This window comes from Sapajus apella, unplaced genomic scaffold, assembly GCF_009761245.1.
Source record: "Sapajus apella isolate SASKATOON/1434 unplaced genomic scaffold, GSC_monkey_1.0 scaffold153, whole genome shotgun sequence".
Lineage (NCBI taxonomy): Eukaryota > Metazoa > Chordata > Mammalia > Primates > Cebidae > Sapajus > Sapajus apella.
The window spans coordinates 1,596,278-1,611,931 of NW_022437093.1; the positions used below are offsets into that span (position 1 = coordinate 1,596,278).

At 35.8% G+C, this 15,654-nt stretch overlaps 1 protein-coding gene across 1 annotated transcript in view; it reads right to left on the reverse strand.

Annotated features, from left to right (window-relative positions):
- LOC116541637 overlaps positions 1 to 15,654 on the reverse strand; it is a 45,842-nt gene that overhangs the window by 24,899 nt on the left and 5,289 nt on the right. Inside the window, exons 4-9 of the mRNA XM_032265953.1 lie at positions 11,991 to 12,095; positions 8,285 to 8,338; positions 6,869 to 6,973; positions 5,670 to 5,723; positions 4,975 to 5,079; positions 696 to 749 (exon numbers count right to left, since the gene is read on the reverse strand). Coding sequence (XP_032121844.1) covers positions 696 to 749; positions 4,975 to 5,079; positions 5,670 to 5,723; positions 6,869 to 6,973; positions 8,285 to 8,338; positions 11,991 to 12,095 — 477 coding nt within the window. The remainder of the gene's footprint in view (positions 1 to 695; positions 750 to 4,974; positions 5,080 to 5,669; positions 5,724 to 6,868; positions 6,974 to 8,284; positions 8,339 to 11,990; positions 12,096 to 15,654) is intronic.

Sequence of the window (15,654 nt, forward strand, 5' to 3'; positions counted from 1 at the left end):
TTTTTTTTTTTTTTGAGATAGGGTCTTGCTCATTCACCCAGGCTGGAGTGGAGTGGTGCTCTCTCACTGCAACCTATGTCTTCCAGGTTCAAGTGATCCTTCCACCTCAGCCCCCTATTAGCTGGTGCCACAGGGATGTGCCACCATGCCCAGCTAATTTTTGCATATTTTGTAGAGACAGAGTTTTGCCATGTTGCCCAGCCTGGTCTCTAACTCCTGATCTCAAGTGATCCTCCTGCTTTGACCTCCTGAAGTGCTGGGATTACAGGTGTGAGTCACCGTATCTGGCTGGCAGCAGCATCTTCTATTGCTAGATAAGCAACGAAGAGACGAGCACACCTGCTGTATTGTACAGAGTAAATACCACACTTAGAAATACAACTTATTTCTCTTATTTATAATAAGTCATGTCATCATAATGAAGGAGGAAATTACTATACATAATATGAATATAATTTCCCTGAAAATTATATTAGAGATCCATCCAAATAATGTTTGCATAAAATCTGTTATTAACTCAATTATGAAGTATCCTATATCTTGTGCCAGGGCCTAGTACCTCTATTGGTTGCAAAAGTGTAGGTGATCCAAAGCAGGTACATAAAAACATTTAATTAATGAAAGGTTAAAATGGTAAAATAACAGAATGAAGGGATGGTAGGAAAGATCATGTAAAAAATTAATTTCTCACTTACCTAAAACAGCACTCAATTCTTTAATTAACTTATTTAGTTTGACTTTCTTTTCAGCTGTAAGACAAGAAAACATTTAGACTCTGATAAAGCCAATCTTGGAAGAAAAGCATAAAGTATTTAAATTTTGAAGTAAAGCCTCGATGAAGGTTATTCACTATATGCTGTCCTTTTAACATTTATAATTCTTGGGCTTTAATGAATAGCTATATCATCTGCAATAAGAACTAAGATTTCTTGGACCATAAAGTCTATCTTAGGTAAATGTTTTCTATAGTCTTTTGGATGCATCTGTTTTTAATTCCGTTTCTCTTGGAATGGATGATAACACATGCTGGTATACATTGAAGGCAATTTTTTATGACGTTATGTTATTTTCTATTATTGGACAATGACAATGAAAGAATCCCAGATAAAGGAGTAATGAATAGCACAGTGTGTGGCGAACTAATGCTTTTAAATCTTGCTCAAGGGAAAAATGCCACATAAGGAGTGAAAAGATGAGTCAAGAGTTTAAATGGAGTCAGAGTAATATCCTGTAACAGTTAATACTTTGGTTTCTGATTTTAGACTATCTGGATCTGGGAATATGGCAGTGAAAAAAAGATAATCCTGGCTCTATGAAGTTTACATCAATTTGTTTTGTTCATGGCTGTATCCCTAAGACTTAAACAGAGGCTGGGACATGGGTTTTCAATAAATATAATGAATACATAAATTAATTAAATGAGCCAATTGATAAAATGCTTAGCACTGTGGCTGGCATATTCTAAGAGTCAATGTATATAAGCTATGAAGGATTGTTGAAAAGTTTTAATCTGAGGAATAACAATGTCAGATTTTCACCTTAGCAAACTCATCCTGGCTAGTTTATATAGAATGAATTGAAGGCAACAATATGATTATTAGTTCATATTCATATACTACTACAAAAGCCTCAGTCAAGAGGCTTTTGCAGTAGTATAAGCCAGAGATCATGATGATCTGGATTAAGGTTAGAGTAGCCAAGATAGCCAAGAGATTTTTAAGAGGAAAAAAAATGAGAGAGCATGAGATGCCAAAGATAATTTGTGGATTATTGCATGGTAACTGAGAATAAATACCAGGGACATAATTTTTTAAAATCATGAATTAGAGAAGTAATTAATGATTTACCTTTTATTTGCTGAGTTTGGATTGTCATGAAAAAGCTACGTCTGAATAGAAATTTGTTATTATAGGAGATTTCTGAATTTACCTCAGTTTAACTAACCTGATGGTCTGAACTTGATTTTCCCTTTCTACTATAAATTTCCACATTCAGACTGATGCTGATGACATCAGAATAATTTGGAATATTCTGGTAAGAGCAAATTGCTAAAAAAAGTTCTGCTGAATTTGGAGTGAATAAGATAATTGCAAAAAGTCTGGAGAAATAACTAACATAGATTCTGAATGAAATTTCTTGTCAATTTTTTTTTTTTTTTGAGACAGGGTCTCGTTCTGTGACCTGAGGTGGAGTGGTGAAGTGGCACAAGCATAGCTCATTGCAGCCTTGACCTACCAGGCTCAAGCGATTCTCCCTCTTGAGCCTCCTGAGTAGCTGGGACTACAGGTACATGTCACCAAGCTTGGCTAACTTTTGTATTTTTTGTAGAGATGGAGTTTTGTCATGTTTCACAGGCTGGTCTAGAAATACTGGGCTTTAGTGATCCACCTACCTTGGCCTCCCTCCCAATACTGGAGATATAGGCATCAGCCATGGCACTCTGCCTTCTGGTCAACTTAAAAAAATTTTTTTATTCTTAAAAAAAAACTGAAATTGGGAGTGTAGACAATAAATAATTACATTTATGCAAGAAAATTCCCAAAGAGAATGCCTACATCAAAGAAAAATGCAGCAAAGTCTCAGGATACAAAATCAACGTGCAAAATCACAAGCATTCCTAAACACCAATAGCAGATAAACAGCCAAATCATGAGCGAACTCCCATTCACGATTGCTACAAAGAGAATAAAATACCTAGGAACACAACTAACAAGGAATGTGAAGGACCTCTTTAAGGAGAACTACAAACCACTGCTCAAGGAAATAAGAGAGGACACAAACAGATGGAAAAATGTTCCATGTTCATGATTAGGAAGACTCAATATCGTGAAAATGGCCATACTGCCCAAAGTAATTTATAGATTCAACACTATCCCTGTCAAGCTACCATTGACCTTCTTCACAGAACTGGAAAAAAAACACCTTAAATTTTATATGGAATCAAAAAAGGGCCCACATAGCCAAGATAATCTTAAGCAAAAAGAACAAAGCTGGAGGCATCACGCCACCTCATTTTAAACGATACTACAAGGCTACAGTAATCCAAACAGCATGATACTGGTACCAAAACAGAGATATAGACCAATGGAACAGAACAGAGACCTTGGAAGTAATACTACACATCTGCAAGCATCTGATCTTTGACAAACCAGACAAAAACAAGCAATAGGGAAATGATACCCTGTTTAATAAATGGTGTTGGGAAAACTGGCTAGCCACATGCAGAAAGCAGAAACTTGACCTCTTCCTTACACCTTATACAAAAATTAACTCTATATGGACTAAAGATTTAACATAAGGCCTAACACCATAAAAACCCTAGAAGAAAACCTAGGTAAAACCATTCAGGACATAGGCATAGGCAAGGACTTCATGACTAAAACACCAAAAGCAATGGCAACAAAAGACAAAATAGACAAATGGGATCTAATTAAACTTAAGAGTTTCTGCACAGCAAAGGAAACAATCATTAGAGTGAACCAGCAACCAACAGAATGGGAAAAGTTTTTGCAATCTACCCATCTGACAAAGGGCTAATATCCAGAATCTACAAAGAACTAAAAGAGATTTACAAGAAAAAACTAAACAAACCCATTCAAAAGTGAGTGAAGAACATGAACAGACACTTTTCAAAAGAAGACATATATGAGGCCAGCAAACATATGAAAAAATGCTCATATCACAGGTCATTAGAGAAATGAAAATCAAAACCACATTGAGATACCATCTCATGCCAGTTAGAATGGCAATCATTTAAAAATCTGGAGACCACAGATGCTGGAGAGGATGTGGAGAAACAGGAACACTTTTCTACTGTTGGTGGGATTGTAAATTAGTTCAACCATTGTGGAAGACAGTGTGGCGATTCTTCAAGGATCTAGAAATAGAAATACCATTTGACCCAGCAATCCCATTACTGGGTATATACCTAAAGAATTCTAAATCATTTTGTTATAAAGACACATGCACATGTATGTTCATTGTGGCACTGTTTACAATAGAAAAGACCTGGTACCAACTCAAATGCCCATCAATGATAGATTGGATAAAGAAAATGTGGCACATATACACCATGAAGTACTATGCAGCCATAAAAAAAGATGAGTTTGTGTCCTTTGTAGGGACATGGATGAATCTGGAAACCATCATTCTCAGTAAACTGACCCAAGAACAGAAAACCAAACACCACATGTTTTCATTTATATATGGGTGTTGAACAATGAGAACACATGGATACAGGGAGGGGAACATCACACACTGAGGTCTGTTGGGGGTTGAGAGGCTGGGGGGGGGATAGTAGGGGGGGGTGGGGAGATTGGGGAGGGATAATATTGGGAGAAATACCTAATGTAGGTGATGGGGGATGGAGGCAGCAAACCACCATGGCCTGTGCATACCTATGTAACAATCTTGCAAGATCTGCACATGTACCCCAGAACTTAAAGTAAAAGAAAAAAAAGAGTGGTGCACATTGGATTTATATACTAGGATGTTTCAGTCAGTTTAGTAAGAGTATTTTTTAATAGAATGGTGAATGTGGGAACCTGATACATTGGGAGAAGAAAATGTGAGGTGATCTCCCTTCCTTGTATTAATAAACCCTTCCCTTCCATTTTGAATGCCACCTCCTGATCATTTCCTGGCTTAACAAAATCTTGGCTTCATTTTATGCAATGTTTAGTATCAATAGGGGGAAAAAAACTGGATTTTAGATTAATTGAAATGATTAAGAGAATCAGTAGATTCTCTTAGATTAATTGAATTAATTTAGAGAATTATTTCTCTTAGCTTGATTTAGATTAATTGAAATTATGAAGAAATCAAGTGAAATGATTTTTTCCCCTGACTTTAAGACTGACCTCTAAGTTTTTGAAAAGTCATTGATATTTTGATGATCTGGTTGGAGAAATTCTTATTTTTAAGTTTAAAAGAATAAGTACTCCAAAAAAGTATGGGGGTGATTACAGTGCTCACAGTCATCTGGTAGTCTTTCTGTTAGATCCATGAATTCCTCTTCCGTGACCTTTATCCCCAGGTTTTCTAAAAGAGTGTCCAGCTTATTGACATCAACATTGCCTTCTAAGTAAGGAATAGGAAAGGAATAAGGTAAAGCAGAATGATTCTAAAATTGGACTATGCATTTATGCTGCTGTATTAGTTTTCTTTTTTATTGAGGATGAGTCTTGTCACAATGAAAAAATATCATTCATTTCCTAGCATAATTGTTAAGATTTTAAGACAAACACCAAAAACTTGTCTTTTACAGATAACAGAAGGATAAAAATTAGAACTGAATTCCTCAAATCTTATTCTGGGAACAAGCCTACGGAGCAAAAATATTCTTAAAGAAAGTTGAAAATCTAGAGCTAAAGATGACCATAATATTCTGCAGAACAGGAGTTATTTTTGTTGCTTGTATTTGTGAATTATATGTCCTGCTTTTGACTGAAATCCTTATCTGACAGCCTTTACTCTTTACCTTTTGCAGTGTATTTAAGCTTTTTTTTTCCTTTGGGACTGAATGAGGAAAAGTCTAGCACTTTCTGGCTGATGACAGTAAAATAAACACTTGGTTACTTGCAGATCTACTGAATGAGCCATAAATAAAGAAGACATATTTTAACAGTACAAATCAAGGTTTAAGCCTTTTTATTGTGCTGCTTACTCACGTTCAAGAGACTTCATGCCTTTCATCAACCTTTTCTGATACACTTTTCCATCAGCTATAAAAAGTGGGATATTTTGTAAATAGAGTTAGAAGATAGTACATATCTCTTAATTTCAGAAGGAACTTAAAATCTTTGCCTAAGGAACATTTCAAATGCAAAAGATAATACACAGTAACAAAATGTTCACTCTCAGTAGGACATGAGTAAAATGCAAATCATAACAATTATATATACCCACCTACTTTTCTGTATTGGGAATGTAGGAATGTAGGGAAAATAACATTCTCTACTGCTGTTTGTGGGAATTCAAATTATAATAACTTTTTCTGGAAAGAAATTTGATAAAATAAAATATCTTCCTTTTGCAACTTTACTTAAAGACATGTAATCTTGACAAATTTTAGGATGTTTGCAAAGTTTTCTCCACAAGGTTGCCAAATAAAATAAAGATATGTATTCATAAATAGGAAACTGGAAATATAAATCTCAAGTTTTTGATAGTAGTTATTATTTTGAGGTAGAAATGGAGATGTTTTGATTTTTTTCTTCCCTGTATTATCAAGATTTTCTATGATGAGTCACATTAATAGTGTGAAGAGATAAGAATGATAAGTTAATATATACACAAATATTATCTGTCTATCTTTATCATCTATTCATCATCTAAAAAGTGCTGAAAGAAAATGCTGTAAGATATTAACTTTGATTATCTTTGGGTTGTGGAATTAAAAGCATTTTCTATTTTTCTGAAATTTTTTGGTTTTATTTCAACTAATAATAAGTTAAGAAATGTAATCTTTTCTCAATCTACAAAATTATCCACTTGCTGGTAAACGATATATTCTATTTTTCAGAAACACACACAGCTACATTATTTAGTTTCTTTTTATTGTCTCTCTACTCCTGCTTCTATCTCCTCCTCTCTCTATTTTCTTGTCCCTTTTATTTTTCTTTTAATCTGTTTTTACAATTCTAGCTAATCAACAACGTGAAGATGTAAATAATGAATTTGAACTTTGATAGCAACTTATAGCTGAAAGGTTTGATGATTTTCAATTAAAATCTAAGTGATGAATTTTTTCTTTATATTAGCATTAGCTTTTAAACAATTTTAAGCATTTTTAGTTTATTTTGGAATGTTTTTACATATCCACAAAATCAGACTATCTAAAAAACCCAATGGCATCCATAATACTTACCATTAACTGGCAATGTTTTCAGCAAGTTCAAGAGTTCATTGGGCATGAGCTCAATCCCCAAGTTTCCTAAAACACTTTGAAGTTTATTTATATCAACTTTGTCTCCTTTGAAAGAAAGAACACATGGCAATTTTAGGATATTATAATTATCAGAGAGAATGAGAAAGCTGGACCATATAATGACATCTTTACTTACATATTCTCCCATCCAAGTACTAACCAGGCCTGACCCTGCTTAGCTTCTGAGATGAGACGAGATCAGGTGAGTTCAGGTTGGTATGGCTGTAGACCACTTACATATTCTCACATATTCTTTTTTTATTTTTTATTTTACTTGAAGTTTTCGGATACAAGTGTAGAACATGTAGGTTTGTTACATAGGTGTACATGTGCCATGGTGATTTGCTGTACCGATCAACTCGTCATCTAGGTTTTAAGCCCTGCACACTTTAGCTATTTGTCCTAATGCTCTCCCTCCCTCTTGCTCCCCATCTCCCGACTGGCCCTGGTGTGTCTTGTTCCCCTCTCTGTGTCCATGTGTTCTCATTGTTCAACTCCCACTTACGAATGAGAACATGTGGTATTTGGTTTTCTGTTCCTGTGTTAGTTTTCTGAGGATGATGGCTTCCAGCTTCATCCATGTCCTTGCAAGGGACATGACTCATTCATTTTTATGACTGCATAGTATTCCATAGTCTCACATATTATAATTGTGTTTAAGGATGAGTGAGAAAGAACTTCATTGATTCTTCATGGAAAGACAGAGTGGCCTCCTAAGCCTAATGTAAAGACATGCTAGCACAGAAGAAAATCCAATTGTATAATCAGCCTACAATTTAGAGATATCCAGTCTATTTTCCTTTTAGTGCTGAATCATGTGATTATTATTTAAAGCAGCTCAATCCACTTAATCCTTTTAAAATATTCATCTTATTTTGTGTCTCCCTAAATTTCGACTACTTAATCCAGAAATTATAAACTCAAAACCTCACGAGAGTCTGGAGGTAGAGGAAAGGAGTGAAATTGGCTTTGGTGAAACAGAGAACACATGCTTTATTCAAAGAGAAAAAACATCAGCTGTTTTGCAAGTGAATGCAGATTCAGTATTTTCAGACCTTGTAAAAGTTGATGGCAATTTGAATTCAACTCATGGGTGGCCAATTTGTTACCTCTCATTAAAACACTGGTTCAGATCAGCATATTATTGTTAGAAATCACAGAAAATATAAATGACTTATTACTCAAATGTCACCATTCATTTTCATGTACAAGTCCTAAATAATTCAAAGTCAAAGGCAGAAGAACAGTTGTATATAAATATGTAAAATATCAGCACTGACATATTTAATATTGGGAAAGCACCATGCAAAATACAAGAGTTCGAATTCAACTAAAAATGTTTTAGTAATGTCTTACCCGTAAAATATTTCATTTCATTCATCACCTTTCTCAGATCAACCTTACCATTAACTGTAAAACAAGGAATAAATTGGACAGAAACATGACAATGAGACTATGAAAATGTTGTTGCACAGAGCAGAATTTAGTATTTATTTGCTTTAGAAAATGTAACGTTTGCTACACTCTCCTTAAGAAAGCTCAAATGATAATAAACACAATTATTTCCTAAATAAAATACAATTAATCTTTCAGCAGCATTGATGTATTATGCTTTGGGGAAGAACAGTGACGAATTCCTAGTTTCTGAAAAAAAAGTACTTTTTTCTTTTAAAGGCAAAGTAATACTTTTTCCATATTATTGAGAAAAATCTAGCTATAACTTAGGAATCATGGAAGATTAAAAATGTAGTTATTTCATGAATTCAATAAACTTTTCTTTTTGTGTCCTCACAAAATACCAGTAGAGTGGCCAGAAGAGTATATTGATTGTTAATAGTCTTGTTAAGTCTATGATGAGAAGAATTTTTTGATCCTTAATCTATATCTATTCAAGTATTCCTGGACACAAATAATTTCTGTGTCAACACCAGCTACCAGTCAGGACAGCAGGAAAATGTGTTTTTATTCAACTGGACTATTACAGGTAATCAAGCCCATCAGAGAAAAAGATGAGATATTTGAAGGGGATTACTGTTTTTTTGGCTTTGTGTATGGTTTGCTATGGTGAGGAGTCAACTAAATCCTTTTGTCTTTTGCTTGCCCTACTGGTTTTTAATGAAAAATTCTGACCCAGGATGGAAGGGCTCTCTGCCATACGCTATTTAATTGGGGATTTCCACTGAGAACTAGGCCCTCAGGGGGTTCTCTTTCATTAAAATATTCTAAATTTATCTCAAATAATAAGGAATCTATTAGCAGGAATAAAAACATTCTATGTGACAAGGAAAATTTCATTTACCTATAATGTTATTTTTTAAAACTTTTTTTAAAGTTCAGGGATACAGGTGCAGGTTTGTGATGTAGGTAAATATGTGTCATGGGGGTTTGTTGTACAGATTATTTCATCACTCAGGTTTTAAGCCTTGTCCCCAATAGTTACTTTTTCTGTTCCTCTCCTTCCTTTCAATTTCTACCCTCAGGTAGATCCCAGTGTCTGTTGTTTCCTTCTATGTGTCCATGTGCTCTAATCATTTAGCTCCCACTTATAAGTGAGAAGGTGTAGTATTTGGTTTTCTGCTCCTGTGTTAGTTTGCTAAGGATAGTGTTCTCCAGTTCCATCCAGTACCTGCAAAGGACATGATCTCTTTTTTTTAAAATAGCTGTATAGTATACTATGGTATAGATGTACTTCATGTGATGTTATTCTTTTGTGTTTACCTTAATCAAAGTTTTGAAAGGGATTTATATGTTTTGGGGTAGGTAAAACTGATTCGTGGTAGAAAAAATCGACATACTGGTTGCTTCTGGGGTTGGGTGAGGACTAACTGGGATGGAGCATGAAGGAAATTTCTGGAGTGACAGTAATGTTCTATATCTTGATGTCTGGGTTACACAGGTATATGCATATGTCAAAACTCAGCAATCATGCACTGTAGATGTATATCAGTATAACATTAACTATACTAAAAACTAACCAAAAGAGAAAAAAGAGAAAGATTGTCAGACTCAAAAAACAGAGGCTAATTATATGCTGTATACAAGGTATGCCCTTTAAAAATATGGGCCCAGATAGACTGAAAATCAAAGGAAGGAAAAAATGTACCAGGTAAACAGAAAAAAGCTAGTAACACTGGTAATACTGGGCAAAGTAGTAGTTAAGGCAAGACATATTACAAGAAATAAAAAGGGACATTTTAGAATGATAAATGCATCAACTCAAAAAAGAAAATATAATACTGAAATAGCTCAACCACACATAAAATAAAAGTACATGTGAACATTTAACTCATTATTCTTACTAAGTTCCCTATTTCATTTTTAACTTTTATTTGGAATGGCTGAATGATAACAATCACTACCTTTCTCAGATAATTGTCAGGGGACGGGGGGCATTCCAGTTATCCTCCACTGGCATTTCTTTTTTTCTCCTCCATTTATTTATCTTTCTATGTTAACTCTGTTTCATTATATTCTTCTAGCATCTTCCACCAAATCCACAATTTTGCCAACTTAATTTTCCTCTTTCTGTGTATTATCTGGCCAGTTAGTGGCTCTGTTAACACTTTCATTGATTTTTAGTAATAGTTCAACGAATTTCTTACTTAAGGTTAAGGTTATAAAAAAAATCTCCACCTTGTTATTAATACCTAATCCAAAGCCGGGGAAAGATTAGGTACTATTAATAAGGTGGAGATTTCATTTTGGCCAGGGATTTCAGAAATTCTGAAATTCTGCCTATTGTAAATTACTCCTTATCTGTAGGTCCCCAAGATAAATACAGACCCAACAATTTTTCGAGTCCAAATCTCTTGAGGTATATCTTCTCATAAGCCAGTAGTACTTAAAAAGATTCAGGCAGATGTGGACTATGGGCATAGTCTATTTCATTACTCTCAAACCTAAAACTGGGTCTTAAATTTTACCACTGTTACTTGAAAAAAAGTTGATATAATGTATACATGCCAGCATCAGGAGGAACGGAAAAGGAAAGGAGGTAGTTTAAACTGTCCACCATAAAACTTTCTCCATAGGACCCATATGAAAGTGAGAGACAGAGATAGACAAACACTGATTCAGATGGGTGTCATGTACAGCAGATCTACTTAGCCATAGTAAAAGGGAAAAAAACGTAAAAGATTAAGTACCCTTAAAAAAAATAAATACTGATGTCACCTACTAGCAAATGTGGCCAAAGGTATGGATTGGAATTTGAACAATACCTATCAATTCTCCCTACCTTACAGGGAATATGAAGAAAAGTTGAATGTAAAAGCAGGGAGGGACCGGGCGCGGTGGCTCACGCCTGTAATCCCAGCACTTTGGGAGGCCGAGGCGGGTGGATCACGAGGTCAAGAGATCGAGACCATTCTGGTCAACATGGTGAAACCCCGTCCTTACTAAAAATACAAAACATTAGCTGGGCACGGTGGTGCGTGCCTGTAATCCCAGCTACTCAGGAAACTGAGGCAGGAGAATTGCCTGAACCCAGGAGGTGGAGGTTGCGGTGAGCCGAGATCGCGCCATTGCACTCCAGCCCGGGTAACGAGCGAAACTCCGTCTCAAAAAAAAAAAAAAAAAAAAAAAAAAAAAAAAAGAAGGGGGGGAGGGAGGGGGGAAGGGAGGGAGGGAGGGAGAGAAAGAGAGAAAGAGAGAGAGAAGTAGAGATAGAGAGAGAATGACTCATAATCATGAAATCTTTCTCCAAATACACATGAAATCAGCAAGAGATAGTATGTGTTCTTCTTTTGGACCTGAGTTTTTCCTCTAAGGTTTTCGGAATGCCTTCTTGATGCCAAATAAACATTTTTTTTTTTTTTAAAGAGACTGAGTCTTGCTATGTTGCCCAGGCTGAAGTGCAGTGGCTATTCACAGGCACAAGCATAGTGCACTGAAGCCTTGACCTCCTGGCCTCAAGTGATCCTCCTGCCTCAGCCTCCAGTGTAGCTGGGACTACAGGTAAGCACCACTGAATCCAGGTCCAAATAACATTTTTAATGATTGTTATAAATAGGCTTATAAGACTTGTTTTTCTGTAGGGTTCAGTAATATCTAAAATTCTCACCATCAACTGGTAGGTTTTGTGTTAGATCTTCAAGTTCTTTTTCAGTGAGGTTTATGCCCATGTTTCCCAAAACTGTATCCACTTTCCTGGAGTCAATCTTCCCTCCTTATTAAAAGAGAGATATACAAGCAAAAGTTAATGTCTATAAAATGTGGGGAAAACGATCAACTTCTGAGGATTATGGTTAACATTTTCATACAAAAGACCAAATACTAAGAAGACATTTACAGGTGTACAAAGAAAGTCAGTAACAAAGTTAGAATTAGAGCTTGTTGTTTTAATAGTCACGATAAGCATACCCGGTATAAAGTTTTAAAGATCACTGAATAACTTTTCACAGAATTTCAGCAAGGTGACGATCCAATGTTTCTAACTCATTTTCTCTGATTTTCATTGTGTTTATTTTTACAATAACTTCTAGTTATGTTAAGGGATGCTGGATTTTCCACTCCCATTTTCTTTTTTCAAACAAAAAATTTAAAAAATGTATTCTAAAAAAAAAAACTACATACATGTGCAGAATGTGCAGGTTTGTTATACAGTTATACATGTGCCATGATGGTTTGCTGTCCTACTGGCCCATCCTCTAAGTTCCCTCCCCTGACCCCCATCCCCAGCAGGCCCTGGTGCATATTGTTCCCCTTTTTGTGTTCATGTGTTCTCAGTGTTCAATTCCCACTTATGAGTGAGAACATGTGGCATTTGGTTTTCTGTTCCTGTGTTAGTTTGCTGAGGATGATGGCTTCCAGCTTCATCCATGTCCCTGCAAAGGACATGATCTCATTCTTTTTATGGCTGCATGGTATTCCATGGTGTATAAGCACTACATTTTCTTTATCTGGTCTATCATTGATGGGCATTTGAGTTGGTTCCATGTCTTTGCTATTGTAAGTATAGCTGCAATAAACATACACGTGTTGATTTGAGATCTTCCTAGCCTTCTGATGTGGGCATTTCGTACTATAAATTTCTCTTTTAACACTGCTTTAACTGTGTCCCAGAGATTCTGGTACATTGTCTCTTTGTTCTCATTGGTTTTAAAGAACTTCTTGATTTCTCCCTTAATTTCATTATTTACCCGAGAGTCATTCAGGAATAGGTTGTATTTTTGTGGGGTCAGTGGTGACATTCCTTTTATCATTTTTTATTGTGTCTATTTCATTCTTCTCTTTTTCTTTATTAGGCTAGCTAGCAGTCTATCTAGTTTGTTAATTTTTTCAAAATCCAGCTCCTGGATTCATTGATTTTTTAGAAGGTTTTTTATGTCTCTATCTCCTTCAATTCTTCTCTAATATTAGTTATTTCTTGCCTTCTGCTAGCTTTTGGATTAGTTTGCTCTTGTCTCTCTAGCTCTTTTAACTGTGATTATAGAGTGTTGATTTGAGATCTTCCCAGTTTTCTGATGTGAGCATTTAGTGCTATAAATTTCTCTCTTAACACTGCTTTATCTGTGTCCCAGAGATTCTGGTAGATTGTCTTTTTATTCTCACTGGTTTCAAAGAACTTCTTGATTTCTGCCTTAATTTCATCATTTACCCAGGAATCATTCAGGAGTAGGTTGTTCAATTTCCATGAAATTGTGTGGTTTTGAGTGAGTTTCTTAATCCTGAGTTCTAATTTGATTGATTGCACTGTTTTCTGAGATTGTTCATTATGATTTCAGTTATTTTGCATTTGCTAAGGAGTATTTTACTTCCAATTATGTGGTCGATTTTAGAATAAGTGCCATGTAGCATTGAGAAGAATGTATATTCTGTTGATTTGGGGTGGAGCGTTCTGTAGATGTCTATTAGGTCTGCCTGGTCCAGAGCTGAGTTCTAGTCCTGAATACCCTTGTTAACTTTCTGTCCCATTGATCTAATATTGACAGTGGGGTGTAAAATCTTCTACTATTATTGTGTGGGAGTCTAAGTCTTTTTATAAGTCTCTAAGAACTTGTTTTATGAATCTGGGTGCTCCTGTATTGGGTGCATATCTATTTAGGATAGTTAGTTCTTCTTGTTGCATTGATACCTTTACCATTATGTAATGCCCTTGCCTTTTTGGACCTTTGTTGGTTTAAAGTCTATTTTGTCAGAGACTAGGATTGCAACTCCAGATTTTTTTTGCTTTCTATTTGCTTGGGAAATATTCTTCCATCTTTTTATTTTGAGCCTATGTATGTCTTTGCATGTGAGATGAGCCTCCTGAATACAGCACACTGATGGGTCTGGACACTATCCAATCTGCCAATCTGTGTCTTTTAATTGGGGCATTTAGCCCATTTACATTTAAGGTTAATATTGTTATGTGTGAATTTGATCCTGTCATCATGATGCTAGCTGGTTATTTTGCACTTTAGTTGATGCAGTTTTTCCATGATGTCATTGGTCTTTATATTTTGGTGTGTTTTTGCAGTGGCTGGTACCAGTTTTTCCTTTCCATATTTAGTGCTTTCTTCAGGAGCTCTTGTAAGGCAGGCCTGGTGGTGACAAAGTACCTCAGCCTTTGCTTGCTGGAAAGGATTTTATTTCTCCTTTGCTTATGAAGCTTAGTTTGGCTGAATATGAAATTCTGGGTTGAAAATTGTTTCCTTTAAGAATGTTGAATATTGGCTCCCACTCTTCTCTGGCTTGTAGGGTTTCTGCAGAGAGATACGCTGTTAGTCTGATGGGCTTCCCTTTATAGGTAACCTGACCTTTCTGTCTGGCTGCTCTTAACATTCTTTTCCTTTGTTTCAACCATGGAGAATCTGATGATTATATGTCTTGGGATTGCTCTTCTCAAGGAGTATCTTAGTGATGTTCTCTGTATTTTCTGAATTTGAATGCTGGCCTGTCTTGCTAGGTTGGGGAAGTTCTCCTGGATAACATCCTGATGTGTGTTTTCCAGCTAGTTTCCATTGTCCCTGTCTCCTTCTGGTACTTCAATCAATTGTAGGTTTGGTATTTTTTTAAATGAAGTTCCCTAGTTCTTGAAGGCTTTGTTCATTCCTTTTCATTCTTTTTTCTCTATTTTTTTCTGCCTGTTTTATTTCAGTAAGGTGGTCTTCAAACTCTGATATTCTTTCTTCTGCTTAGTCAATTCAGCTGTTCATACTTGTGTATGCTTCATGAAGTTCTTGTGCTGTGTTTTTCAGCTCCATCAGGTCATTTATGTTCCTCTCTGAACTGATTATTCTGGTTAGCAATTCCTCTAACCTTTTTATCAAGGTTCTTAGCTTCTTTGCATTGGGTTAGAACATGCTCCTTTAGCTTATCATAGTTTTATTACCCATCTTCTGATGCTTACTTCTGTCAATTCATCAATTTGATCCTCTGTCCAGTTCTGCACTGTTGATGGAGAGACACTGAGATCATCTGGAGGAGAAGAGGCACTCTGGTCTTTTGGGTTTTCAGCATTTTTTTCATTGACTCCTTCTCATCTTTGTTTTTCTTGTTTCAGTCTCTGAGGCTGCTGACACTTGAATGAGGTTTTTGTGAGGGCCTTTTTGTTGTTGTTGCTGGTGATGCTGTTGTTGTCACTTTCTGATTTTCTTTCAATAGTCAGGTCTCTCTTCTGTAGGGCTGCTGCAGTTTGCTGGGGATTCACTTCAGGCTCTATTCATCTGATTTGCTCCTGTGCCTGGAGATGTCACTCAAAGAGACTGGAGAACAGCAAAAATGGGTGTGTGCTCTCCTTCTTC